The sequence below is a fragment of the Pan troglodytes genome, chromosome 11 (assembly GCF_028858775.2).
Source record: "Pan troglodytes isolate AG18354 chromosome 11, NHGRI_mPanTro3-v2.0_pri, whole genome shotgun sequence".
NCBI lineage: Eukaryota > Metazoa > Chordata > Mammalia > Primates > Hominidae > Pan > Pan troglodytes.
The window spans coordinates 50,045,239-50,071,882 of NC_072409.2; the positions used below are offsets into that span (position 1 = coordinate 50,045,239).

At 42.3% G+C, this 26,644-nt stretch overlaps 1 protein-coding gene and 1 pseudogene across 14 annotated transcripts in view; one reads left to right on the forward strand and one right to left on the reverse strand.

Annotated features, from left to right (window-relative positions):
* SPIN1 (spindlin 1) overlaps positions 1–26,644 on the reverse strand; it is a 90,093-nt gene that overhangs the window by 43,799 nt on the left and 19,650 nt on the right. For 4 of the 14 annotated variants that reach the window (XM_016961098.4, XM_520115.8, XM_009456843.5 and 1 more), the window contains exon 2: positions 7,896–8,105. The exons of 1 other annotated variant lie outside the window; for it this stretch is intronic. In XM_016961098.4, the coding sequence (XP_016816587.1) occupies positions 7,896–7,947 (52 nt within the window). In that variant the 5' untranslated portion in view covers positions 7,948–8,105. Of the gene's footprint in view, positions 1–7,895; positions 8,106–15,530; positions 15,705–17,966; positions 18,129–18,763; positions 18,857–21,616; positions 21,758–26,644 lie in introns of those variants that run through there. 9 more of the 14 variants (XM_054658222.2, XM_016961095.4, XM_003312153.7 and 6 more) reach the window with 6 other exon arrangements.
* Positions 22,952–23,954, forward strand: LOC101058239 (heterogeneous nuclear ribonucleoprotein A1-like; annotated as a pseudogene).

The following is a 26,644-nucleotide window of genomic DNA, read 5'->3' on the forward strand; positions in this document are numbered from 1 at the left end:
AAAATAAACTATTTTATAAATTATAAAATAAACTATTTTATAAATTATAAAATAAACTATTTTATAAATTATAAAATAAACTATTTTATAAATTATAAAATAAACTATTTTATAATTTATAAAATAAACTATTTTATAATTTATAAAATAAACTATTTTATAAATTATAAAATAAACTATTCTATTTGACTCTAAAACAGTTAAACTATACTAAACCATAATATGCAAGAGAAACAAAATACAACCAAAACTGTCTCACAGAGGCTTACTCAGGCACATGTTCCAAAGTAAGACCAACTATTTTAAGTGAACTTTGTGTAGACTCAGATGCTCCAATGATAAAGACCAATGTCTGATCCAGCAGCTCATTTGGATTAGAAATTCTAAACCAATCCTCATCTACATCATACTTCCTGACTTCCAACCCTATGACTCACTCCTCCCCTTGAGTTCTCACTTAACTATCGATAGGTTCTTGGAAACTGAGACTTTACACAAAACAACGTAAAGGAGGTCCTCAAATGCTGTCAGTTCAAGGTTCAAAGTTGTTTCCTTATAACGTTGATGAGAAAAAAAAAAAAAAAAACTGGTTTTGTTTTCCTTGAAGTCACAGTTTCCAAGAACTTATGGATGACATTAAGTGAGGACTTTACCGTATCTTTCTTTCTTTGAAAATTTCACTGAGAGTCCACCAAGGTGATACTCTCCTTGTTGCTCTGCAGATTTTATAAGCTCAGCTTGGTATGACAGACAGTCGTGTCTGGGGATGCAGCAGGTAAGGAAATATGACTATGTAAACTTAAAAGAGAAATAAGAAAATATGAGAGATGAGTGATCATCATCTATGGAGGACACCTGACAATCCATCTCCAAAGAAAACATTTCACAGACTCCCCAATAAGGCAGGAGAAGTCCAGGCAACAAGAGCCATTTCCTCACAGACAGCTTGCCATCATCTTGATGTCTTCCTAGAGGATCATCCTAGGATCAAGAGACTCAAGGAAAGCCTCCAAATGAAACAGAGACTAATAGCAGAGACACAAAGAAACTCGTCAGCAACAAGGCTAACACTAGAAAGGCTGTTTAAAAAGCAATTTATAAGCAGGCACAGTGGTGCATGCCTGTAGTCCCAGCACTTAGGGAGACGAAGGCCAGTGCATCACTTGAGCTCATGAGTTCAAGACCAGCCTGGGCAACATGGCGAAACCCCATCTCTACAAAAAAATACAAAAATTAGCAGGGCGTGGTGGCACTCACGCCTGTAGTCCCAGCTACTCAGGAGGCTGAGGTGGGAGGATCTCTTGAGCCTGGGAGTTTGAGGCTGCAGTGAGCCAAGATCATGCTACTGTGCTCCAGACTGGGTGACACAGCGAGACCCTATCTCAAAACAAACAAAAAGTAATTTATATCCCCAGAAACATAAGCTACTTGTATCTATGAAATAAACAAGTATGAGAATAAAAAAGCTGGATGCAGTGGTACATGTGCCTGTATTCCCAGCTACCTGAAAGGCTGAGGTGGGAGGATCTCTTGAGCCCAACAGTTTGAAACCAGCCTGTGTAAAAGAAAATGGGGGAGGAAGAGGGAAGGCACTTAGACATTAAGTTGCTGACTGAAATTAAAAAAACAAAAAACAAAACAGAAAAGGTGGGAAAATATAAAGTCAATAAGCTCCCCCAGAGAATGGGAAAATGGGCCAGGCGCAGTGGCTCATGCCTGTAATCCCAACACTTTGGAAGGTCGAGGCAGGCGGATCACAAGATCAGGAGTTCGAGACCAGCCTGGACAACATGGTGAAACCCCATCTCTACTGAAAGAAAAAAGAAAAAATTAGCTGGGCATGGTGGCATGCGCCTGTAATCCCAGTTACTCCAGAGGCTGAGGCAGAACAGCTTAACAGGGGAAGCAGAGGTTACAGTGAGCCGAGATCGCGCCACTGCACTCCAGCCTGGGTGACAGAGCAAGACTCTGTCTCAAAGAAAAAAAAAAAAGGAGCCAGGGTGGTTCACACCTGTAATCCCAGCACTTTGGGAGGCAGAAGCGGATGGATCACCTGAGGTCAGGAGTTCGAGACCAGCCTGGGCAACATGGTGAAACCCTGTCTCTACTAAAAATACAAAAATTAGCCGGGGCAGTAGCGCATGCCTGTAATTCCACTACTTGGGAGGCTGAGACAGGACAATTGCTTGAGCCTGGGAGGTGGAGGTTGCAGTGAGCTGAGATCATGCCATTGCACTTAGCCTGGGCAACAGAGCAAGACTCTATCTCAAAAAAAAAAACTGGGGGTGGGGAGGCGGGGCGGGCGCAGGGGAGGGTGATGGAGATCAATCTAAGAGGCCAAATATCCAAGTAGCATGCATTTCAGAGAGAAGAAGAAAAACAGGAGACGGTTAAAGAAGAAACATAAAATTCCACACTGTTACAGAATAAATCTATTTTTTTTTTCTGGACAGTCTGTCACCCAGGCAGGAATGCAGTGACACAATCACAGCTCACAGCAGCAACACCTGAGCTCAAAGTGATCCTCCCACCTCAGCTTCCTGAGTAGCTAAAACTACAGGTACACACCATCACACCCAGCTAATTTTTTGTAGAGAAGGGGTCTCACCATGTTGCCCAGGCAGTCTCACACTCCTGGCCTCAAATGATCCTCCTACCTCAGCTTCCCAAAGCACTGGGATTATAGTTTATGAGCCACTGTACCTGACCTAAAGGATTAATCTGAAGATTGAAAGCCTAGAACAATAAATGAAAAAGATATACGCTAACAGGCATTATCATAAAAGTTTCAGAAGACATAAAAAGCCAATTCTAAAAGTTTCCAAAGAATGGGGAATAAAACCCACTGGACACACACAAAGAATGAGAAATAAAAATGCCATTCAAAGTTGGGCACAATGGCCTACTTCTGTAATCCCAGCACTCTGGGAGGCCGAGGCGGGTGGATCACCTGAGGTTGGGAGTTCAAGACCAGCCTGACCAACATGGAGAAACCCCGTCTCTACTAAAAATACAAAATTGGCCGGGCGTGGTGGCGGATGCCTGTAATCCCAGCTACTAGGGAGGCTAAGGCAGGAGAATCACTTGAACCCAGGAGGCGGAGGTTGCAATGAGCCGAGATCATGCCACTGCATTCCAGCCCAGGCCGACAGAGCTCTTGAGACTCCATCTCAAAAAAAAAAAAAAAAAAAAAGAGAGAGAGAGAAATATTTGTTAAATTTGAGTAGTAGGTACATGAGCATCTATGACTAACATTCCTTGTACCATCAATATGATTAAAATATATCATAAAAAGGGACAGGCATGGTGGCTCACGCCTATAATCCCAGCACTCTGGGAGGCCGAGGCGGGCAGATCACCTGAGGTCAGGAGTTCGAGATCAGCCTGACCAACATGGAAAAACCCCATCTCTACTAAAAATGCAAAAAAGTTAGCCGAGTGTGGTGGTGCATGCCTGTAATCCCAGCCACTTGGGAGGCTGAGGCAGCAGAATCACTTGAACCTGGGAGGCAGAGGTTGCAGTAAGCCAAGATCGTGCCACTGCACTCCAGTCTGGGCAACAAGAGCAAAACTCCATCTCAAAAAAAAAAAAAAAAAAAAGAAAAAATATATCATAAAAGGAAAATACTGCAACCTTTGCTAAAATACTAAAAATGGAGGCTAACACCAGGGGAGAATGTGAAAAAAAATTTACCATATACCCTAATAGTACTTGTTACCCAATGTCATTAGGCATAAACTGCTACTTGGCAACCAGTTAAATTTCAACATAATCACAGAAAAACGTAAGTTATTTTCAAAACAGAAATTCCTGATATGTGAATGAGATAAAGAAAATATAAAATTATTACTTTCAAATATTTCCTCAATCATTCACCCTCTATGTTAAAGACAGGTACTGGGGGTCATGGCAGATGTTGGAAGTTGTCTACCCAATGTATTTACCACTGTAGCAGTTTTAAAACATAGCCACAAATTCTTTGCTACTTCTCCCATCAAGTATAGTGTCTATGCTCCCTCCCTGGAAACTTGGTGAGCCTCTGTGACTGCCTCAATGAATAGAATGCAGTAGAAGTGAACCTGTATAAGTTCCAAGGCTAGATAAAGGCCACACAGCTGTGACAGTTTCTCTTAGGGATACTATCTGGAAGCCTCCATATAAAGGTCCCCATAAGAAAAGAGATGCCCCAGGAGGCCGGGTGGCTAAAGCTCCAGGCTATTTAAGTCCTATCAGCCCATGTGAGTGAAGAAGCCTTTGAGATGACATCTGCCTGAGGGCATAGCTGAACTACCTAACCAACTCTGAAATGCCTACCTGGGCTTCTTGCTGCCTGAGACAAAACCCTTTTTTGGTGATTTTTCTTTCATTTGCAAATAGACACATTGGTAACTGATACAGGGACTTAGAAGCAGCAGAGCATTTGTCTATGCTAACAGGAAGAATGATTAAGACTCTATTTTATAAACAATACTGATCCTGGGGTCAGCAATCTTTCCAAAATAGGGTATACTTCTGTAATACTGTGAAATATATATATTTGGCCTTCCTCCTCCTCTTGACTTACAGCTTCCAATACCCTTGGAAACTCTGGAGTGGTAAGTGTCTTCTGTATGCTAATGGGATAACCAGAGACAGCTTCAGGATGGGGACTGGTCTCCAGTAGGACCAAGGCATGACTAAAGGATCAGGACTTTCAACCACCCACTGTTACGGGACAGGGGCTGAAGGTTGAGCTGATCATCAATGGCCACTGATGTAATCAATCATGCCTACACAATGAAGCTTCCATAAAAACCACAAAAGACAGGGTTTAGAAGAGCTTCCAGATAGCGCAACACTATCTGAAGGTTCCTGGAGGTGGGTAGATGCGCCAATGCCCCTTCCTGCATGCCTTGCCCTATGCATCTCTCCTTCTTCCATCTGGCTGTTCATCTGTATCCTTTGTAATACCCTTTATAATAAACTGGTAAAAGTTAAGTGTTTCACTGAGTTTTGTGAGTTGCTCTAGCAAACTAATTGAGCCCAGGGACAGGGCTGTGGAAACTCCAATTTATGGCTGTTCAGACCAGAAGTTCCAGAGGCCCAGATATGCATCTGAACTGGCATCAGAAGCAAGCAGCGGTCTTGTGGGACTGAGCCCTCAACCTATGAGATTTGATGCTGTCTCCAGGTGGAGAGTATCAGAATTGGATTGAAGTGAAATGCTGTCTGCTGCAGAACTGCTTGATTGCTGGTGGGAAGCAACTCCTCCCCTTCCCACATTTGGGTGACCAGAGGTGCTGTGTTGTATTGAATTACATAAGAGAATAGGTGGAGGCCAGGCACACTGGCTCATTAAGTGTAATCCCAACACTATGGGAGGCTGAGGCAGGAGGACTGCTTGAGCTCAGGAGTTGAAGACCAGCCTGGGCAACACTGTGAAACCCTGTCTCTACAAAAAAATTAGCCAGGCTTGATGGCACACACCTGTGGTCCCAGCTAGTCGGAAGGCTGATGCAGAGACCACCTAAGCTCAGGAGTTCAAGGCTGCAGTGAACTATAATCATACTACCACACTCCAGCCTATGTGAGAGAGAGGAACTCTGTCTCTTTAAAAAAGAGAGAGAGAATAGGCAAGAAAAAACACTTTGGTTTGTTTTTCTTGTATCTTCTTACACAACATTAAAAAATAACCTCACGGACTCTTATGCTAAAATATCTAACACGCCAACTAGGATTTACACAGAACCTATTTTGTCTTTAAGCCTATGCCATATGCCATAAAAAAATCAAAGAATAAGAAAATGTAAGATCGAAGTACTTGCTAGGATTAACAATCTCACCCTTAAAAAAAATAAAATCTTTTGGTTTAGTTCCTTCAGTTACTTATACCATATTACACATCACTTTACTCAGCCTGCTAGGTTCCTCACAAGATGATTTCAAAATCGATAAAAAAAATAGCAATGTTCACAGCCATGAAAAAGAATGAAATCAAGTCCTTTGCAGCAACAAGGATGCAGCTAGAGGCCATTATCCTAAGTGAACTAATGCAGAAAGAGAAAACCAAATATTGCATATTCTCACTCATAAGTTGGAGCTAAATCTTGGGTTCATGTGGACATAAATATGGAAACTATCAACACCGGGGACTCCAAAGGGAAGGAGGGACGTAGCAAGGGCTGAAAAACTTCCTGCTGGAACTAGTATGTTCACTATCTGGGTGACAGCATCAATAGAAACCCAAACCTCAGCACCATACAATATACCCTTGTAACAAACCTGAACACGTACCTCTGAATCTAAAATAAAAATAGAAATTTAAAAGAAGAATGCATGTTGAATTTGGAATGCTGTATGCTGTACATATATGAACTTTAGAAAAGGAATTACTATTTCAAATGACAGAGACCTGGGAGGTTTCACCAGTCAATAAACACCTGGCAGCAATTTTTTCAATTAATGAGAAGAAATAAAAATATCTTATTCTAAACATTATGATCAATAATAACACTATTAAAAGTGCCAGGCAACTACCTAAACATTTGACTCACATCTCATTTAGTCCTTAACCCCAATAGGTATATTAATAGTCCCATTTTTTGGCCAGGCGCAGTGGCTCACACCTGTAATCCCAGCACTTTGGGAGGCTGACGCGGGAGGATCACTTGAGGTCAGGAGTTCAAGACCGGCCTGGCCAACATGGCAAAACCCCATCTCTACTAAAAATACAAAAAAACTGGCCGGGCATGGTGGCTCATGCCTGTAATCCCAGCTACTGGGGAGACCAAGGCAGGAGAATCGCTTGAACCCAGGAGGCAGAGGTTGCAGATCACCTGGAGCCAAGATCGCCTGGGTGACAGAGCGAGACTCCGTCTCAAAAAAAAAAAGAAAAAAGAAAAAAAGAGAGAAAAAGAAAAAAAAAGTCCCATTTTTTTAGATGAGAAAAACTAAGGCTCAAGAGGACTAAGAAATGTGCCCATCTTTATACAGCTAATAATGGCTAGGATTCTGAGTAAGCTCTCATATACCTTAAACTTCAGTCATCACCAACCCAAATTAATCTGACTGACAAATATTAAATATTTAAATGAATATTATCTTTATAAAAGAGAAGCTAAAATAAAGATAAAGGGTACTTAGAAATCTTAATTCTTGTGGTTTTTCTACAACGGAACTCCAAATACTACAGTAAATAAATAGAAGAAATTGTTCTAAATCACTTAAGTTTGTACTAATAATTTTTATAGAATAATTCTGATTCATTTGTCAAAGAACCCTAAAATGTTCTTTTTCAACATTCAAATATATGTCTGAAATGGAGAAGAATGCTTTTCAAGTCCCAAAGAAAGTATGACTTACCTATTTTATAGGGTATTCTATAAGATTTTGTTTATCTTTATTGGGGCAGGCACGCTAAAAATCAGGCAAAGACTAACTTCTATTCAAGTTATACTAGCTATGTGCCACAAAAATAAGAATGAATGTAATTTTTATTAAAATTTCCACACCAGTAAACTTCTTTCAAGTAAACACAAGAAATTCCAAGTTTATCTTTCTTCCTAAAAGCTGCTCTCAGTACACTAAATTTCACTAAATCCAACTCATGTCACCTCACTTTAACTCTTCTGAAAAAAACTCCTTTTACTATAATCCTATTAACAGATATTTACAATTCACTTGCTAAATTTACTAGACATTTCTAACCTGCTAAAGGATTATACAGAAATTTCATGTGACTACTTCCCTTTCAAGAAACTTAAATCTGCTTCTTAATATATGCATATGTGTATAACATACTAGAAATGACAAAGTTTTTCACTAGATATTATATGAAAGTACCCAATTTTACACTTGTTTGAAATGAATTATATTAAAGTATATATTTAAATATGTGTAGAACCGCAATGCCTACCTGCATCAGCTCTGGACCGCTGGCCAGGTGTCTTTCCGAATGGGGTCTTCATTCATCTGTATTTAAGTGAGCAGCGGAGCTGCTGGACTAGGGTGAAAATTCAATATTCTCCAATTTGAAACTTTTCAAAGAATGTTAGTGTTCTGGTTAATCCACCATCCAAGTGTCTCTTTTACGAGTTCAGCAAAAATACGTGAAATCACAAGCACTCTGTAAAATAGTGAAACAGTTCATTACTAGAGCATCAAGAGAGCAAAATTATGCCTAGTGAGCCATTAAACATAAAATTTTAAGCAAAAGTATTAGCTAAAGTGCATTTTGTCCCAAAGCAATTAACTTTATTTCCTAAGACCTGGGTTCTTAGGACATGACAAAGTAGAAAGGAGAAAAAGAGGTGATAGACTCTTTAAAAAACGAAGCCTGGGACATGTGCAAGACCCAAAAGTGAAGCTCTTCCAAGATCAACTGGAACACAATACAGCTGCTGTCTGGCATCCCCATTATTATCCTAAAGCATCCTGCTGCTAGAAACCAGAAAAGGGTGGATGCTGGGATTTCACAGAAGATTTAGACAGCATGGCCCATCTCTCTAATGGGACACAAAGAAACAGAGTATGGGGGTGGGAGACAGGGGTGTGAGGTTACTGGGGAGGCAGAGTGGAAGGACAGCACGGGGGCAGCACAGGAAATCATGTTCAAGACAGAGTAACAGCAAGGCTGAAGATCAGCAGGCCAGGGTCTTGGGCAAGAGAAAGAATTATAGCCAAACACGTCTCTGAGTTTCCCTTTCTGCTCACAAGCTTCCAGAAACTAAAGAAAAAGGTCGAGAAATTTCAGCGGAGCCTCAAAGAAAGTTCCTCACCCATGCAAATGCCAAAGTCATTTTATGGAAGCAGTGTATCTTTTTTTTTTTTTTTTTGAGACAGAGTCTCGCTGTGTCGCCAGACTGGAATGCAGTGGCGCAACCTTGGCTCACTGTAACCTCCGCCTCCCGGGTTCAAGCAATTCTGCCTCAGCCTCCGGAGTAGCTGGAACTACAGGTGTGCGCCACCATGCCCAGCTAATTTTTGTATTTTTAGTAAAGATGGGGTTTCACCATGTTGGTCAGGATGGTCTCAATCTCCTGACCTTGTGATCCACCTGCCTCGGCCTCCCAAAGTGCTGGGATTACAGACGTGAGCCACTGCACCCTGCCAGAAGCAGTGTCATCTTTTAAACCAAATTTAGTTCCTAGAGATATAGCAGGTCTGTTTCACCACTCAATGATGTAGAGAGACTAGGCCTAAGATGAAGGCTATCAGGACAACTGGTTGCTTACTCACCTTTCCCTGAGAGCCTATCCAGCTGCCACATCAAATCTCATATCCCTCTTTTCCCTCATTAAACTCTCTTCCCACTCAGACCTATCTAATGGGCCCCTATTACTCTCTTCCCCCAGCCTGCCCAAACCTCTCCAGAAGGTAGAGTCGTTCTTCAGCAAAGTGCAGTCTACTTTGACCACATGACCCTACCACCAATAGCTCCCCCAAAAAGATGGTTTGCATTTGTCACCACACACCCTGACACAATCTCTCCTACCCCAATCCTCACCCTAGAAGCACATGCCATAACACTAGTCGTAACAGCTATCCCTTTTTGTTACTTTTCTACCTGTGAATCTTCCGTCATCGGCACACGTTTGTTGAAGATTATGGTATCGGCTTTACTTCTTTTCCTCCATGATCCCATCAACATTCTTGACATCCTCAACATCCACACATATGATCCATTCAACCTCCCGCCTGGCTCTCAGACACCCTCCCTTCAAACCACTTACCCTACACTTCATCTATTCTCACAGTCTCAACACAGACCTTTTTATCAACAATAACTGCAATAATCCCAAAACCTTTATTTCAAGTATCTCATACTCAAAACCATCTCTGATCATTCTAGTTTTCTTACACTGACACTCCCATTCCAACAATTCTTTGATGCAACCAGTACCAATGTACAGCTTTATTGTTTTTCCAATATCTCATTATCTCCCTCAGGGACTAACTTCCCTTATCATTCTACTTAGATTTTCATGGATGGTCAATCACATCACGATGATTATTATTCCACTGCTTTTCTCAATTTTCTTCCCTTCTCTTCTTGTCACTGTTGTATGGCAAAACCCTAACCCAAATCCCTTCCTAGAGTGCTTACAACATAAAGTGGTTAAACATGGATGAAAAACATACAAAAATTTCACTTCAAAATTGTAATCTCATATCTCAAGTGTGCATTCAACAATACTACCCACAGCCTCAGCAGATAGGCTAGGAAAACAGAAGCAAAGAGAACTACTCAACTACTCATCACTTTACCACCAAATTGACTAACTGATCAGTACCCTTTGTCTCCATAATAAAAGATGCAATATCTCTGAGCCACATTCAACCCTGTCACTTGCCTAATCAATCCCATCCTTTTTCTCTGTATACATTTACCACTAGCATAGTCCCATCAGCATACAACACACGATGTAAAGGCCAGGCGCAGTGGTTCACACCTGCAAACCCCAACACCTTGGGAGGCCAAAGTAGGCAGATCACTTGAGCTCAAAAGTTCGAGACCAGCCTGGCCAACATGGCGAAACCATCTCTACAAAAAACACACAAAAAAATTAGCCGAACATGGTGGCGTATGCCCTTGGTCCCAGCTACTCGCGATGCTGAGGCAGGAGAATCACTTGAACCCAGGAGGCAGAGGTTGTAGTGAGCCAAGATCACACCACTGCACTCCAGCCTGGATGACAGAGTGAGACCCCATCTCAAAAAAGTACAATAAATAAAGAAGATCAAGAGCTTTTTATTTAAAAAAAAAAAAAATACATGATGTAGGCTGGGCACAGTGGTTCACACCTGTAATCCCAGCACTTTGGGGGACCGAGGTGGGCAGATCACCTGAGGCCAGGAGTTCGAGACCCGGTCTCTACTAAAAATACAAAAATTAGCCAGGTGTGGTGGTGCATACCTGTAATCCCAGCTACTTAGGAGGCTGAGGTAGGAGAACTGCTTGAACTCGGGAGGCAGAGGTTAGAGTGAGCCGAGATCGCACCACTGCACTACAGCCTGGGTGACAGAGCAAGACTGTCACAAAACAAACAAACAAACAAAAAACCCACAAACCATAATGTAGTATTTCCCAATTTTAAAAAACATCCCATGACTCCACTCCCTTTCTGTGCTCTTTACAGAATGACTTCAAAGATCAAGAAAAAAAATTCTGCCTGAGCCACTGCACCCAGCCAGATTAAAGAAATTTTAAAACTACATAAAATCAATTTATCCTAACAAATTCATTCAATGAAATGAAAATTTTAACTTACTGATATTCTGATGTACCCTCCTATCAGATTTAAGCTTATCTTAGCAGTATTTTCTGCTGTTTTCCACTTCATTAAAATTTTAAGTTGAACTTGTTAATAAACTAAAAATTTAAGACAGGAATAGAAGGAAGAGTCGCAGTGGGGGAAGGATACATGGTGGCTATTTGAATAATATTAGAACGCAAAACTCCAGTTAAGAGTCCTTCCCTCGGCTGGGTGTGGTGGCTCACGCCTGTAATCCCAGCATTTTGGGAGGCCGAGGTGGACGATCACCTGAGGTCAGGAGTTCAAGACCAGCCTGGCCAACATAGTGAAACTCGGTCTCCTCTAAAAATACAAAAATTAGCCAGGCATGGTGGTGGGCAGCTGTAATCCCAGCCACTCCGGAGGCTGAGGCAGGAGAATCACCTGAACCCAGGAGGCAGAGGTTGCAGTAAGCTGAGATAGTGCCACTGCACTCCAGCCTGGGCGACAAGAGCAAGACTTCATTTCAAAAAAAAAAGAAAAAAGAGTCCTTCCCTCATGTTGAGATGTAATCTAAAAAATAAAATAAAATTTTAGAGTCCTTTCTCTTTTTTGAGTTGCAAGTAATAAATAGTTCAACCACCTGATCTTATCCTAACTCCTGTTAAGACCAGAAAGAAATGCAGAGACAGATCAAAAGGAAAACACTAATGAGTGCTAACTAATGAAACCCTGGTTTTAACAGCTGCCACGTAAGGCTTTCAAAATTCAGATGAACTAGAGCTTTTCTAAAACAAATCCCACTCTTCTTTGACTGGAAAAGGCTAAACTTAATTTGCTCCGGTTTTTTTAAAGATATACCATCTTCACCTTAAGTTATTCTACTAAGTGATTAACTTTGTAAATGAAAACTGAAGGAAAAAACTGAAGGAAACAAAAAAATTTTAGATTCAGAGTTAGCATTATTTCTAGGTTAGCAGAACCTTCAAGTGTTACGGAAAATATTGTCAAATGGAGCTTAATTATAAGGCCATTAAGAAGAAGGTCCTGCATTCAGAGAGACCCATCAATAGTTGCTAAAACTATCAAGAGAAAGGTTGCTGGAGAACAATAATTGTATGGTATCTAAACAAGTAACTCCACAGGTTACTCATTAATTATAAAGGGGAAAATGTTACTGCTTTACAATGGAGCAATCTTGATCCTTCACTACAACGGAATTGAAAGATAAAACAATTTGGCATCATTAAAAGGGAATCAACCTTGCTTTATTCACTTCTTAATGTGATATGACGCAAAGCAGGCTATATCACTTATAAAATACTCGTCAAAAATGTTTTACCTCCAGGTGAAATGTGGCAATATAAAATATATTTTAAAAAAATCTAGTCAAGCTTTTAGATCGAATTTCTAGTTTACAGAAATACAGGTGATGCAGAAGCAACTTAGACAACACCATGAGGAAACAGACAAATTAGAAAGGTGGACTTTGTACATGAAAAGTGGGCCATACTCTTCAAAAAGTCAGTGTCAAAAAAGAAAAATGGTAGACATACTGCTCTAGACTAAAAGAGACTAAAGACTCAACAATAAGACACAATGAATAAACCCTAAACACACGGTTTGTTGGGGCGGGGGGAGGGGGCTGGCGAAAGCTACAAAAGACACTTAAGGCCAGGCACAATGGCTCATGCCTGTAATCCTAATCCTTTGGAAGGCTGAGGAGTGGATCACTTGAGCCCAGGAGTTCAAGTGATCAACACAGTAAGGATAGCTGTGGGTGGTGGTGCACATCTGTAGTACCAGCTACCAGCTACTCAGGAGGCTGAGGTAGGAGGATCACATGAGACCAGGAGGTTAAGACTGCAGTGAGCCATGATCGAGCCACTGCACTTCGGCTTGGGCAACTGAGTGAGACCCTGTATCAAAAGAAAAAACACACGGACACACACACACACACACACACACACACACACATTTAAGACAACTGGGAAAATTTAAATGCAGACTAAACATTAGATATTGTAAGATTATCATTAAATTTTAAAAGCACAACAAAGACATTGTGGTTATGCCTGAGAATATATTCTTTGGAAACATGTTGAAATGCTTAAAGAGGTAGACTCACAATTTCTGTAAGTTAACTTCAAATAATTCAGGGAAAGAAAACAATATATACATGAGGGTTAACATAAATATCAAAAGACAAAATTACAATAATGTGGTTTAAGGATCTTAAACAGCTTTATTTACGATTCTAGAATCAAGCAACACTTTGTTCCATAAAATAGAATGAGCATCCAATGAGCAGAGCAGAGGCTACGTGTACAGACAGAACAGGCCTGAAGAAAGCAGAAACAAAGAACTGTGAAAATAATTCAAAATCAAATCTGCTGGAAGTTTTTAAATTATTTTCAGCCTTAAAGAAATGTGATAATGGGATCTGAGTCACATGACAGGCAGCTTTAGTCCTCTGATAATGAATTAGCCTCTTTACCTACACTGTTTTGTAAAATGTTGGAAAAGACTAAAGGGCTCCAGAGAAGACCCCCATCCCTCTAAACTTAATCTTCATTGTAGATTAACTTCCTTCTTTTACACAAAGACCTCAAGACTACCACACTAAGATGGAATGTTAAATAAACTCTTTTAAATTGGAAAAGGAAAAGAACTGTAACTAATCAAATTGCTATAACTCATAAACCAACCTTGTATGGAAAATGTGGCAATCCTGTTAAATTTGTTTTCTGCCTACATAAGCAAGACCTTAAACTTTTCAGCTTCAGAGGACTGGCTGGCTCCATTCCTCTGGATTCTGCACTACCCAGTTGGCTACTCTCAGTTTTGCCCTTGAGTAAAACTCTTTTGTTTTTGTTTCTGTTTCGTTTAGTTGAGACGGAGTCTCGCTCTGTTGCTCAGGCTGGAAGTGCAATGGCGCAATCTCGGCTCACTGCAACCTCCGCCTCCCAGGTTCAAGTTATTCTCCTGCCTCAGCCTTCCGAGGAGCTGGGATTACAGGCATGCGCCACCACATCCAGATAATTTTGTAATTTTAGTAGAGACGAGGTTTCTCCATGTTGGTCAGGCTGGTCTCGAACTCCCAACCTCAGGTGATCCACCCGCCTCGGCCTCCCAAAGTGCTGGGATTACAGGCATGAGCCACCGCACCTGGCCTGAATAAAACTCTTTTAAACTTGACTGTGATCCTTTTGATTATTTCAGGATGGCAGAACAAAAAGCGGATTGGTCATTTCAAAGTTACTTTCCTTGTAAGGAAGGAAGGAAAAAACAGGACAATAGAGAAATCACTGATTGGGAACTGCATTATCATGCCAACTGGAACTGCCTGGTTTGAGAAATTAAGGCTATTCCTCTCTCCTGATTTCTGGAAAGGTCCGATAACACCTCAGTTTGGTAGTCTGGAACCTCAGCATGAGTGGCTCCATTTAGATTTTAGTCTGGTCTATCGTGGCCCAGTGCAGAAGATTAGCTCAAAACAATGGCACCACCTACAATTTCCATTCAACATGAACATGGCAAAATATTTTTTAACATAGGTGAAGAGAATATTAGTGTTCACTAATGTTATTCTTTGAACTTTTATTTCAGTTCAAATTTTTCATAAGAAATTAACAGAAAAAAAGATGCTGGATTTTCCTTTGCTAAGTCCATCTTTATTAAATATAGTTAAGTATTGTTATAAAGTTTCAGTGCCACAAAATAAATAGCACTCGAATACAAAATTTTCTTTTTCTTCTTCTCAGCAAGGCAATTTACTTCTATAGAAGGGTGTGCCCTCACAGATGGAGCAGTGGTGAGCACACTACCTGCACAAGGGAGAGCAAGGGATTCTTATTCCTGACGCATGTGGCCCCTGCTGCTTTGTCATTCCCCTACTGGCTAGGGTTAGACCGCACAGGCTAAACTATTTCCAATTGGCTAATTTAAAAAGAGTGACGGGGTGAGTGGTTTGTCGGGAAAAATGGTTATGACAGAACAGGAAATCAGAATGAGTCAGGGTGGAGAATGAGTCAGGGTGGAGCAGGTAATCAGAATGAGCCAGGGTGGAGCACGTAATAGGAATGAGGGTGGGAAAGGCTGCTTTAAGAGGAAGTTAATTTTAAAAGTAGAAGGCAAAGAAGTGAACATACTGACATACTGATTCTTTGAAGAGAAATTTAGAACTCTTATCTAACAGTATCCAGGCTTGCAATTTTACTAATCTTAAAAATGTGTCATGAACTTAAATTCTGAAACTCAAAATTCTCATTCTATTGCAATCTCAAAGGAGATCAAAAGATTCTCCAACTACTTACCAGAAAAATGACCGTTCACTGAGCACTCGCTATGTGTCATGCACTCCTCACAACCATGAGGAAGATATGCACTATAACTATTCCATCTTGGAAACTGAAAAACTGCAGCACAGACATTAAAATAACTTGGTCAGGGTCACACAGACTGCAACTAGCATTGTCGAGATAAACTTCCTATTTAAAAATAAACACATAGATTGTTTCAATAAAGGAATAGGGTATCACGAAATCAATGACAACGTATTGTCTCTAAAAAGGCTAAAACATGAATATTTCAACATTTCAGATATAAAAGCAGTAATTCTCAGGAAACAGAGTCATATCAAAGTATTTGTTGCCTGCTGCTACCACTGAACAGTGCTATTTATAAAAAGAAAATTGACTCCTAAAACTGTTTAAGCAAAAATACTAAGTTCCCATATCTTAACACCAGGACCACTAATGAAAAAGTATACAGGAGCACTAATAGTGAAACATGTCAAGTGTAAACTGAAGCTTGGGCTGTCAACAAGTTGTCTTAAAACTGTTACCTTGGTATGCAACAAGACCTAAACAAAAAAGAAAAAAAAATTGTTGTCACACAAGGTTAAACATGTGAAGAAATATATACTTTGTTCTTCCATTTCCTGGTACCCAAATTCCTAACACTCTAGGAATACCAGTGTCTTTTTTATGCTAATGAGATGAATGATGTCTGATGGCTTCTGGATAGCCTCAGGAAGTGGTTTGATTTCCAGGGGAACCCACCAGTGGTTAGAGGGTTGGAACTTTCAGCCCTACCCTGGGAAGGGAGGCGGGTAGAGGAGAGGGCTAAAAGCTAAGCTGATCACCAGTGGGCAATGACATAATCAATCATGCCAGCTTACTGAAGATCACAGAAAAACCCAAAAGGACAGCTGCAGAGAAACTTAAGGTTCGTGAACGCATGTAAGTACTGTAAGGGTGATGAGCCCAGAGTAGGCAGGGGAGTTCCACACTCCTTCTTTGCCTTATCCATCTCTCTTCCTGAGTTGTATTCTTTATTATAAAATGGTAATCTAGCAAATACACTGTTTCCCTGAGTTCTGTGAGTGATTCTAGCAAATTACAAAACCTCTTTGAAAGAGGAATCACAGGAGTCTCCAATTTATAGCTAGTGTGTCAGAAGCACATAACATAACCTGGACTTGGCTGGGGTGTGGTGGCTCATGCCTGTAATCCCAGCACTTTGCAGGCCAAAGCCAGCGGATCACTTGAGGTCAGGAGTTCGAGCCTAGCCTGGCCAACATGGTGAAACCCCATCTCTACTAAAAATACAAAAATTAGCTGGGCATGGTGGCACGCGCCTGTAGTCCCAGCTACAGGGGAGGCTGAGAAAGGAAAATTGCTTGAACACGAGAGGCGGAGGTTGCAGTGGGCGGAGATCACACCACTGCATTCCAGCCTGGGTGGCAGAGTGAGAACTCCATCTCACAAAAAATAAATAAGTAAATAAATAAAATAAATAACCTGGACTTGCAATTGGTATGAGAAATGGGGGCAGTCTTGTGGGATGTGATGCTATTTCCAGGTGGATACTCTGAGAAGTTAAACTGTAGGACAACCAACTGGAGTCATCAGAGAAAATGAGACACAGATAATGTAGGGAAAACCCACACACATTTGATCACAGAAGTGTTGTGCTGAGTATGAGCATAGAGAATAAGAATTTGTTTCTCCTTTATAACTTAGTGGGGATTACATAAATTATCACAGACATTTATACGAAAAAAACATATAGCTAAAATCTAAATACAGAGCATAGATATTAGATATGAAGGGCTAATTAGCTTTCTTAAATATGGCATGTAGTTACAAAGAATAACAACCTTACTTTAAGAAGTGTCATGATGTCTGCAATTTAATGCAACTTTCAAATGGTTCAATAATAAAAAACAGTAGAGCAAAACGTAAGCAAATTAAAATCTTGATATCAGGTAGACAGGTTAGGTCACTCTGCTATAGTTTCAACTCTTCTATGTGTAGAAAATTTCATTCAAGGCTGGGCGCGATGGCTCACGCCTGTAATCCCAGCACTTTGGGAGGCTGAGGTGGGCAGATCACCTGAAGTTGGGAGTTCGACACTAGCCTGACCAACATGGAAAAACCCCGTCTCTATTAAAAATACAAAATTAGCTAGGCGTGGTGGCACATGCCTGTAATCCCAGATACTCGGGAGGCTGAGGCAGGAGAATCGCTTGAACTCAGGAGGCGGAGGTTGCAGTGAGCCGAGATCATGCTACTACACTCCAGCCTGGGCAACAAGAGCGAAACTCCATCTTAAAAAATAAAGAAAGAAAAAGAAAATTTCATTTAAAAAGTTTAGGGAAAAAACAGCAGGGGAAAGGAGTAACTAAGTTTAGAACTAGCAGCAGCATCACAAGAGTTTACCAGTTAAGTTTGTAACTAAGACATTACTATTAAAAGTAGAGAAATGCCAGATGTGGTGGTATACATCTGTAGTTCCAGTTCAGGAGGCTGAGGTGGGAGGATCCCATGAGCCCAAGAATTTGATGCTGCAGAGAGCTATGATCAAGTCACACTGCACTCCAGCCTAGGTGACAGAATGAGACCCCATCTCTAAAAATAAACAAATAAAACAAAAATAGGGTAAGAAAGGATGGTTTAGCAGAAAAGAAATTTAAAAACAAAAAAGAGGAAAAGACAGCAAAATATCTGCAATTCCTGAATGTACATGTTGAGTACAGATATTAACTGCCTGTTTCAACTTTTCTATGTTAGAAATGTTTCACAACAAAAATTTAGGGTCAATGGTTTTAGGTTTTATAGTTCTGGAAAGAAAAAATACTCAGAGTACAACTCAAAACCTTCCTAGGTAACTACAAGAATTTATTAGACATTCTTGGGCCAGGCGCGGTGGCTCATGCCTGTAATGGCAGCACTTTGGAAGGCCAAGGCGGGCAGATCACGAGGTCAGGAGATCGAGACCATCCTGGCTAACACAGTGAAACCCGATCTCTACTAAAAATACAAAAAAAAAAAATTAGCCGAGCATGGTGGCGGGCGCCTGTAGTCCCAGGTACTCAGGAGGCTGAGACAGGAGACTGGCATGAACCCGGGAGGCAGAGCTTTCAGTGAGCCGAGGTTGCACCACTGCACTCCAGCCTGAGCGACAGAGCTAGACTCCATCTCAAAAAAAAAATTATTAGATATTCTTATTTAAAATGTTACAATGGGCAGGGTGGGGCTCACACCTGTAATCCCAACACTTTGGAAGACCAAGGTAGGAAGATCACTTGAGTCCAGGAGTTCCAGACCAGCCTGGGCTACACAGTAAGACCTCATTGCTATAAAAAAATAAAAAATAAAAATTAGCCAAGTGTGGTGGTGCATGCCTGTAGTCCCAGCTAACTGGGAGGCTGGGGTGGGAGGATCACTTAAGCCTGGGAAACAGAGGTTGCAGTGAGCCAGGATGGCATCACTGCACTGGGTGACAGAGCAAGACCTTTCTCAAAAAATAAATGTTACAATGAATGGAACTTAAGGACAATGTTCTAGGGGCCTCTGGTGTAGGCTCTGCCTTTAGCTAAAACTTCAAAGATTAAAATAAAGGGCTCAATCCTTATAAAGTATTGCTAATTACACAATGTTCAGCTACTTAAGGATCCTGGCAAAGCAGCTATCATATATACCAAGTAGATATCTGAAGGCCTTCAGAGCCCAAATTCTCTATCAATATAAAAATTATTAGGCCAGGCGCAGTGGCTCTCACACCTGTAATCCCAGCACTTTGGGAGGCTGAGGCGGGCGGATCACAAGGTCAGGAGATTGAGACCATCCTGGCTAACACGGTGAAACCCCATCTCTACTAAAAATACAAAAAATTAGCCAGGCGTGGTGGCATGCACCTTTAGTCTCAGCTACTCGGGAGGCTAAGGCAGGAAAACTGCTTGAACCCAGGAGGTGGAGGTTGCAGTGAGCCGAGATCATGCCACTGCACTCCACCATGGGTGACACAGCGAGACTCCATCTCAAAAAACAAAAAAAATTATTAAACACCCTAAACCACTAAATATCAAAACACCAAGTTTTAATACAAGTGTAATACCTGGTCAAAATTTATAAGGACCATGGATTTGGACAGGAGAAAAAATTTTATCTTCATCTTTCCTAACCTCTACCTGAAGTACAGCACTTCCTTCTATCATGAATGCATGCAACAAACCACAGTATTAGTAGTAGTACTTCCAACTTCTCAACAATAGAAATCACATATATTTCCATCCCATTGCATTTGTTGTAGCTCAAAATACCACTTAAACTCATCAACTGACACTTGACTAGATTTGCCACCAGGACAGAGCACATAGTCTTCTCATGCAGGCGCTCAGGCACAGCTCAGGTCAGCCACGTGGTATCACTAGGCCTGGTCCTTAGGCATCAAACTGAAAACAGAATTGCTGACTGTGGTATAACAAAGAGATTGGATGGCCTTTGTCCCAGCTCCAGTTGGTGCCCTTTAAATCCCTGAAATGTCCTGAGAGGGACAGGGCATCTCTGTGATTCACGGTGAGCACCTAGTTTATGTTAACAAGATCTCAGGATGTGGAGGTGGGGGGCTGGCCAAACCAGAAAGACCAACCATGGCATTAGAAGGTTGGGGCTCTGAGCCCCAGGATAACAGCCCAAAGTTCAGAGAGGGGAGCAAGAAATTGAATTCAAGCTCAAGGCCAATGATTCAATGGATCATGCTGATGTAATTAAGCACCAATAAAAACTCTGGACACAGAGGCTCACATGAGCTTTCCTGGTTAATACCCTGTCTCCACAGGAGGGCATGAACACTTCGTATCTGAGACCTTCCCAGACACTGCCCTATATGTCACTTCTTATGGTTGGTCCTAATTTGTATTTTTTTTTTTTTGCTATAATAAACTATAAGTACTGGACTTTCTTGAGTTTTGTGAGTCATCCTAACTGAATTATCAAACTTGAGTGTGATGGAAACCTCCACATTTGTACTTGGTCAGAAATAAAAGTAACATGGGAGCCCCCGAAGTTTGCAGCTGGTATCCAAAGTGAGGGCAGTCTTGTGAAAACCTATTAACTTTGATCTAAGTCGAACTGTATCGAAATCATACATCCACAATGCTCACTAAAATTCCCCATCAACAATTATTTGTTGATGAATATATAAAAGGAGGTAAGCCAAAGACCACCCCACAACTGATTTTTATTAAACATCAAAACCTTAATTTTGGCCCGGCACAGTGGCTCACACCTGTAGAGTGTGAGGCCTTGGGAGGCCAACACGTTAGGAAGCCAAGGCAGGCTGATTGCTTGAGGTCAGGAGTTTGAGACCAGCCTGGCCAAAATGGTGAAACCCTGTCTCTACTAAAAAAATTAGCCAGGTGTGGTGGTGCGCACCTGTAGTCCCAGCTACTCAGGAGGCTGAGGTAGAAGAATCACTTGAACCTGGGAGGCTGAGCGATTTTGCAGTAAGCCAAAATCGCACCACTGCACTCCAGCCTGGGCGATACAGGGAGACTGCCTTAAAAATAAAAATAATAAAAAAAAAAAAAAAACAGAAAAACACCTTGGCCAGGGAAGTGGCTCACACCTGTAATCCCAACACTTTAGGAGGCCAAGGCAGGCAGATCACCTGATGTCAGGAGTTTGAGACCAGCCTGGCCAACATAGTGAAATCCCATCTCTACAAAAATTAGCCAGATGTGGTGGCACGCACCTGTGGTGCGAGCTACTCAGGAGGCTGAGGCAGGAGAATCACTCGAACCTGGGAGGCAGAGGCTGCAGTGAGCCAAGATCGCACTACTGCACTCTAGCCTGAGCAACAGAGCAAAACTCCATCTCAAAAAAAAAAAAAAAAACTTAATTTTAATATCTTAAAAAACAAAATCTGAATTATCTATATACCAACAATATTGTCTTGTCACTTAAATTACTGACAAAGAGGCCAGGCGCGGTGGCTCACGCCTGTAATCCCAGCATTTTGGGAGGCCAAGGCGGGCGGATCACGAGGTTAGGAGTTCGAGACCAGCCTGGCCAACATAGTGAAACCCTGTCTCTACTAAAAATACAAAAATTACCCGGGTGTGGTGGCATGCGCCTGTAGTCCCAGCTACTAAGGAGGCTGAAGTGGGAGAATCACTTGAACCCGGGAGGTGGAAGTTGCAGTGAGCTGAGACCACGCCATCTGCACTCTAGCCTGGGTGACTGAGTGAGACTGTCTAAAAAAAAAAAAAAAAATTACTGACAAAGAAAGACACCATGGTCTTCTGTTTAACAGGGTAGTAATATTTGTATAACTTAAATATAATTGGTTTCTGTTGTGATCCTATGTATTTCATTCACTGTGTTCAGAAGATTCTGAAAAGGCATCCATAGGTTTCATAAAACTGGCAAACGGTCCATGGCACAACCCCCTCTGCCCAAAACTATGGACAACAAGCAGTCTCTCTGGGTCTTTGATGGGTTTCTGAAGGCCACCCGCAAGGATCAATATAAATGGCCAACTCTTGGGAACAATGGACTGGTAATTTAAACAATCCTCCCAACAGCTACAAAATTAAAGTAAAATTTACAAGGATATCCCTAGTAAAAACTATCAGAAACCAGAGTTTCTTAGAGAAATAACCAATTCCAGATAAGGAGAAGGATATTAGAGGAGCTTGGAATATCTTGTCATATCAGAAGCAAGGACGCTCTATCAACGACTACTGGAATTGTGTTAAGGAAACAAACGGTTTTTGTTTTTTTTTGAGATGCAGTCTCGCTCAGTCACCCAGGCTGGAGTGCAGTGGCATGATCTCGGCTCACTGCAAGCTCTGCCTCCTGGGTTCACGCCATTCTCCTGCCTCAGCCTCCTGAGTAGCTGGGACTACAGGTGCCCCCCACAAGGCCCAGCTATTTTTTTTTGTATTTTTAGTAGAGACGGGGTTTCACCGCATTAGCCAGGATGGTCTCAATCTCCTGACCTCGTGATCTGCCCGTCTCGGCCTCCCATAGTGCTGATTACAGGCGTGAGCCACCGCACCCGGCCTCAAACGGGGTTGTTCTGAACTATTTTCTTGACTTCTGTATATAACTGAAAACTACCATAAGAAAAAGTTGAAAATAGGCCAGGCACAGTGGTTCACGCCTGTAATCCCAGCACTTTGGAAGGCAAGGGAGGGAGGATTGCTTGAGCCCAGGCGTTCAAGACCAGCCTGAGCAACACAGGGTGATCTCATCTCTACTAAAAATTTAAAAAATTAGTCAGGCATGCCGATGCATACCTGTAGTCCCGGCTACTAGGGAGGCTGACACAGAAGGACAGCTTGAGCCCAGGAGGCCAAGGCTATAGTAAGCCAAGATCATGCCACTGCACTCTAGCCTGGGTGACAAAGTGAGATTCTGTCTCCAAAAAAAAAAGCTTTCTGCCCATGGATGACGCCGAAGCATCATTAAAGTCTCTCTTCTCCATGCCATCATGTCTAAGTCACAAGTCTCCTAAAGAGCCCGAACAGCTGAGGAAGCTCTTCATTGGAGGGTTGAGCTTTGAAACAACCGATGAGAGCCTGAGGAGCCATTTTGAGCAATGGGGGACACTCACGGACTGTGTGGTAATGAGAGATCCAAACACCAAGTGCTCCAGGGGCTTTGAGTTTGTCACATATGCCACTGTGGAGGTGGAGGATGCAGCCATGAATGCAAGGCCACAAAAGGTGAACAGAAGACTTGTGGAACCAAAGAGAGCTGTCTCAACAGAAGATTCTTAAAGACCAGGTGCCCACTTAACTGTGAAAAAGATATTTGTTGGTGGCATTAAAGAAGACACTAAAGAACATCACCTAAGAGATTATTTTAAACAGTTCTGAAAAACTGAAGTGATTGAAATCATGACTGACCGAGGCAGTGGCAAGAAAAGGGGCTTTGCCTTTGTAACCTTTGACGACCACGACTCCATGGATAAGACTGTCATTCAGAAATATCATACTGTGAATGGCGACAATTGTGAAGTTAGGAAAGCCCTGTCAAAGCAAGAGATGGCTAGTGCTTCATCCAGCCAAAGAAGCTAAGTGATTCTGGAAACGTGGTGGTCGTGGAGGTGGTTTCAGTGGGAATGACAACTCTGGTAGTGGAGGAAACTTCAGTGGTCATGGTGGCTTTGGTGGCAGTGGGGATGGCTATAATGGATTTGGTAATGGTGGAAGCAATTTTGGAGGTGGTGGAAGCTACAATGATTTTGGCAATTACAACAATCAGTCTTCAAATTTTGGACCCACGAAGGAAGGAAACTTTGGAGGCAGAAGCTCTGGCCCCTATGGTGGTGGAGGCCAATACTATGCCAAACCATGAAACCACAGTGGCTACTATGGTGGTTCCAGTAGCAGCAGTAGCTATGGCAGTAGCAGAAGATTTTAATTAGGTAACAAAGCTTAGCAGGAGAGGAGAACCAGAGAAGTGACAGGGAAGCTACAGGTTAAAACAGATTTGTGAATTCAGCCAAGCACAGTGGTGGCAGGGCCTAGATGCTACAAAGAAGACATGTTTTAGACAAATACTCATGTATATGGGCAAAAAACTCGAGGACTGTATTTGTGACTAATTGTATAACAGGTTATTTTAGTTTCTGTTCTTTTGTTTAAAGCATTCCAACAAAAGGTTTTAATGTAGATTTTTTTTGCACCCATGCTGTTGATTGCTAAATGTAATAGTCTGATCATGATGCTGAATAAATGTCTTTAAAAAAAAAAAAGTTGCACACACACACACACACACACAAAATATATGCATGAAAGCATCAAATAACTTGAAAGATAGTAAGGTATCAGAGAGACAGGATCTAAAGAGGGAAACCCTACATTTATAACCACTCTGGTCCCTGAGAGCAATTGCCAAGTGTTAAGGACCAGCTGAGAACTTGACAGCTTGGTAAGATTAGGAGAAAAGAACTAAAATTCGGAAAATACCAAAGGGGGTTACAGGGGGACTGGTAAACTCACCTCCCTTCGAGTTGGAATCCTGAATTGCTGAACTTAAGAAGCGAGGGAAAAGGGAAGCTGCCAGGCTCTAAGACATGTAGCTCAATTTCTTTTTTTTTTTTTTTTGAGATGCAGTCTCGCTCAGTCACCCAGGCTGGAGTGCAGTGGCATGATCTCGGCTCACTGCAAGCTCCGCCTCCTGGGTTCACACCATTCTCCTGCCTCAGCCTCCTGAGTAGCTGGGACTACAGGTGCCCGCCACCATGCCCAGCTAATTTTTTTTTGTATTTTAGTAGAGACAGGGTTTCACCATGTTAGCCAGGACAGTCTTCATCTCCTGACCTCGTGATCCGCCCGCCTCGGCCTCCCAAAGTGCTGGGATTACAGGAATGAGCCACCGCATCTGGCCGTCGTGTAGCTCAATTTCAACTCATCTTTATCCCTAAAACTGAACCAAGGTGATCCCAGACTGCCTATTCCCTAAGATGCCTGAGATAGAAACAAGCATAAATCCTCTCTGGATATATCATCCTAGACCCGAAATTATTCAAACGATGTTTATAATGTGATCTACTAGATGTGCACGTGTATATACACACACACACACACAGAGCCAACAAGGAGACAAAATGAATAAAAACCAGCAGAAAAAAAAACAAGAAAAAAGAAAAGCAGGCCGGGCGCAGTGGCTCATGCCTGTAATCCCAGCACTTTCGGAGGCCGAGGCGGGCAGATCACCTGAGGTCAGGAGTTCGAGACCAGCCTGATCAACATGCAAAAACCCCATCTCTACTAAAAATACAAAATTAGCCGGGCATGGTGGCGCATGCCTGTAATCCCAGCTACTCCCGAGGCTAAGTCAAGAGAATCTCTTGAACCCAGGAGGTGGAGGTTGCAGTGAGCTGAGATCATGCCACTGCACTCCAGCCTGGGCAACAAGAGCAAAAATTCATCTCAAACACACACACACACACACACACACACACACACACACACACACACAAAAGGGCCGGGCGCTGTGGCTCACGCCTGTAATCCCAACACTTTGGGAGGTCCAGGCGGGCGGATCACGAGGTCAAGATCGAGACCACCCTGGCCAACATGGTGAAACCCCGTCTCTACTAAAAATTAGCCAGGCATGGTGGCAGGCGCCTGTAATCCCAGCTACTTGGGAGGCTGAGGCAGGAGAATCGCTTGAACCCGGGAGGCAGAGGTTGCAGTGAGCCGAGATTGCGCCATTGCACTCCAGCCTGAGCAAAAAGAGTGAAACTCTGTCTCAAAAAAAAAAAAAAAAAAAAAGGGCCAGGCATGGTGGCTCACACCTGTAATCCCAGCCCCTTGGGAGGCCAAAGCGGGTGGATCACAAGGTCAGGAGTTCAAGACCAGCCTGCCCAACATGGTGAAACCCTGTCTCTCCTAAAAATACAAAAATGAATGAGGTCTGGCGGCGGGCACCTGTAGTCCCAGCTACTTGGCAGGTTGTGGCAGAGAACTGCTTAAACTCAGGAGGCGGAGGTTGCAGTTAGCCAAGATAGCACCACTGCACTGCAGCCTGGGTGACAGAGCAACACTCCGTCTCGAAAAAAAAGAAAAGAAACCAAACCAAAACAAAAATATCCAGGATGAAGCATGACAAGGGTAAGGGACTGAGAAGATCTGAAGTGCTTAAATGGGCTCTCAGAAGGTGGGGGGAGGGGGTAAAGGGGGAAGAGCAGAAATTGCCTGTCAACTTTTCGAAACTAATGAAAGACATCCCACCATGGGTTCAATAAAACCTAAGAATTCCAAGCAGGATGAATAAAGAAATATATAACCAAACACATCACAGTAAAACTGTTGAAAACTAAAGGCAGAAAAAAAAAACATAAAGCCTGCAGTACCAAGAGATTCCAGGCTGGGCACAGTGGCTTGCACCTGTAATCCCAGCACTTTGAGAGACTGAGACAGGCAGATCCCTTGAGCCCAGGAGTTCAAGACCAGCCTGGACAACATGGCGAAACCCTACCTGTCTGTACAAAAACTACAAAAAATAGCCAAGCATGGGGTGGCTCAGGCCTGTGGTCTCAGCTGCTCAAGAGGCTGAGGTAGGAGGATCATTTGAGCCTGGGAGGTGGAGGGTGCAGTGAGTCGAGATCGTACAACTGCACTCCA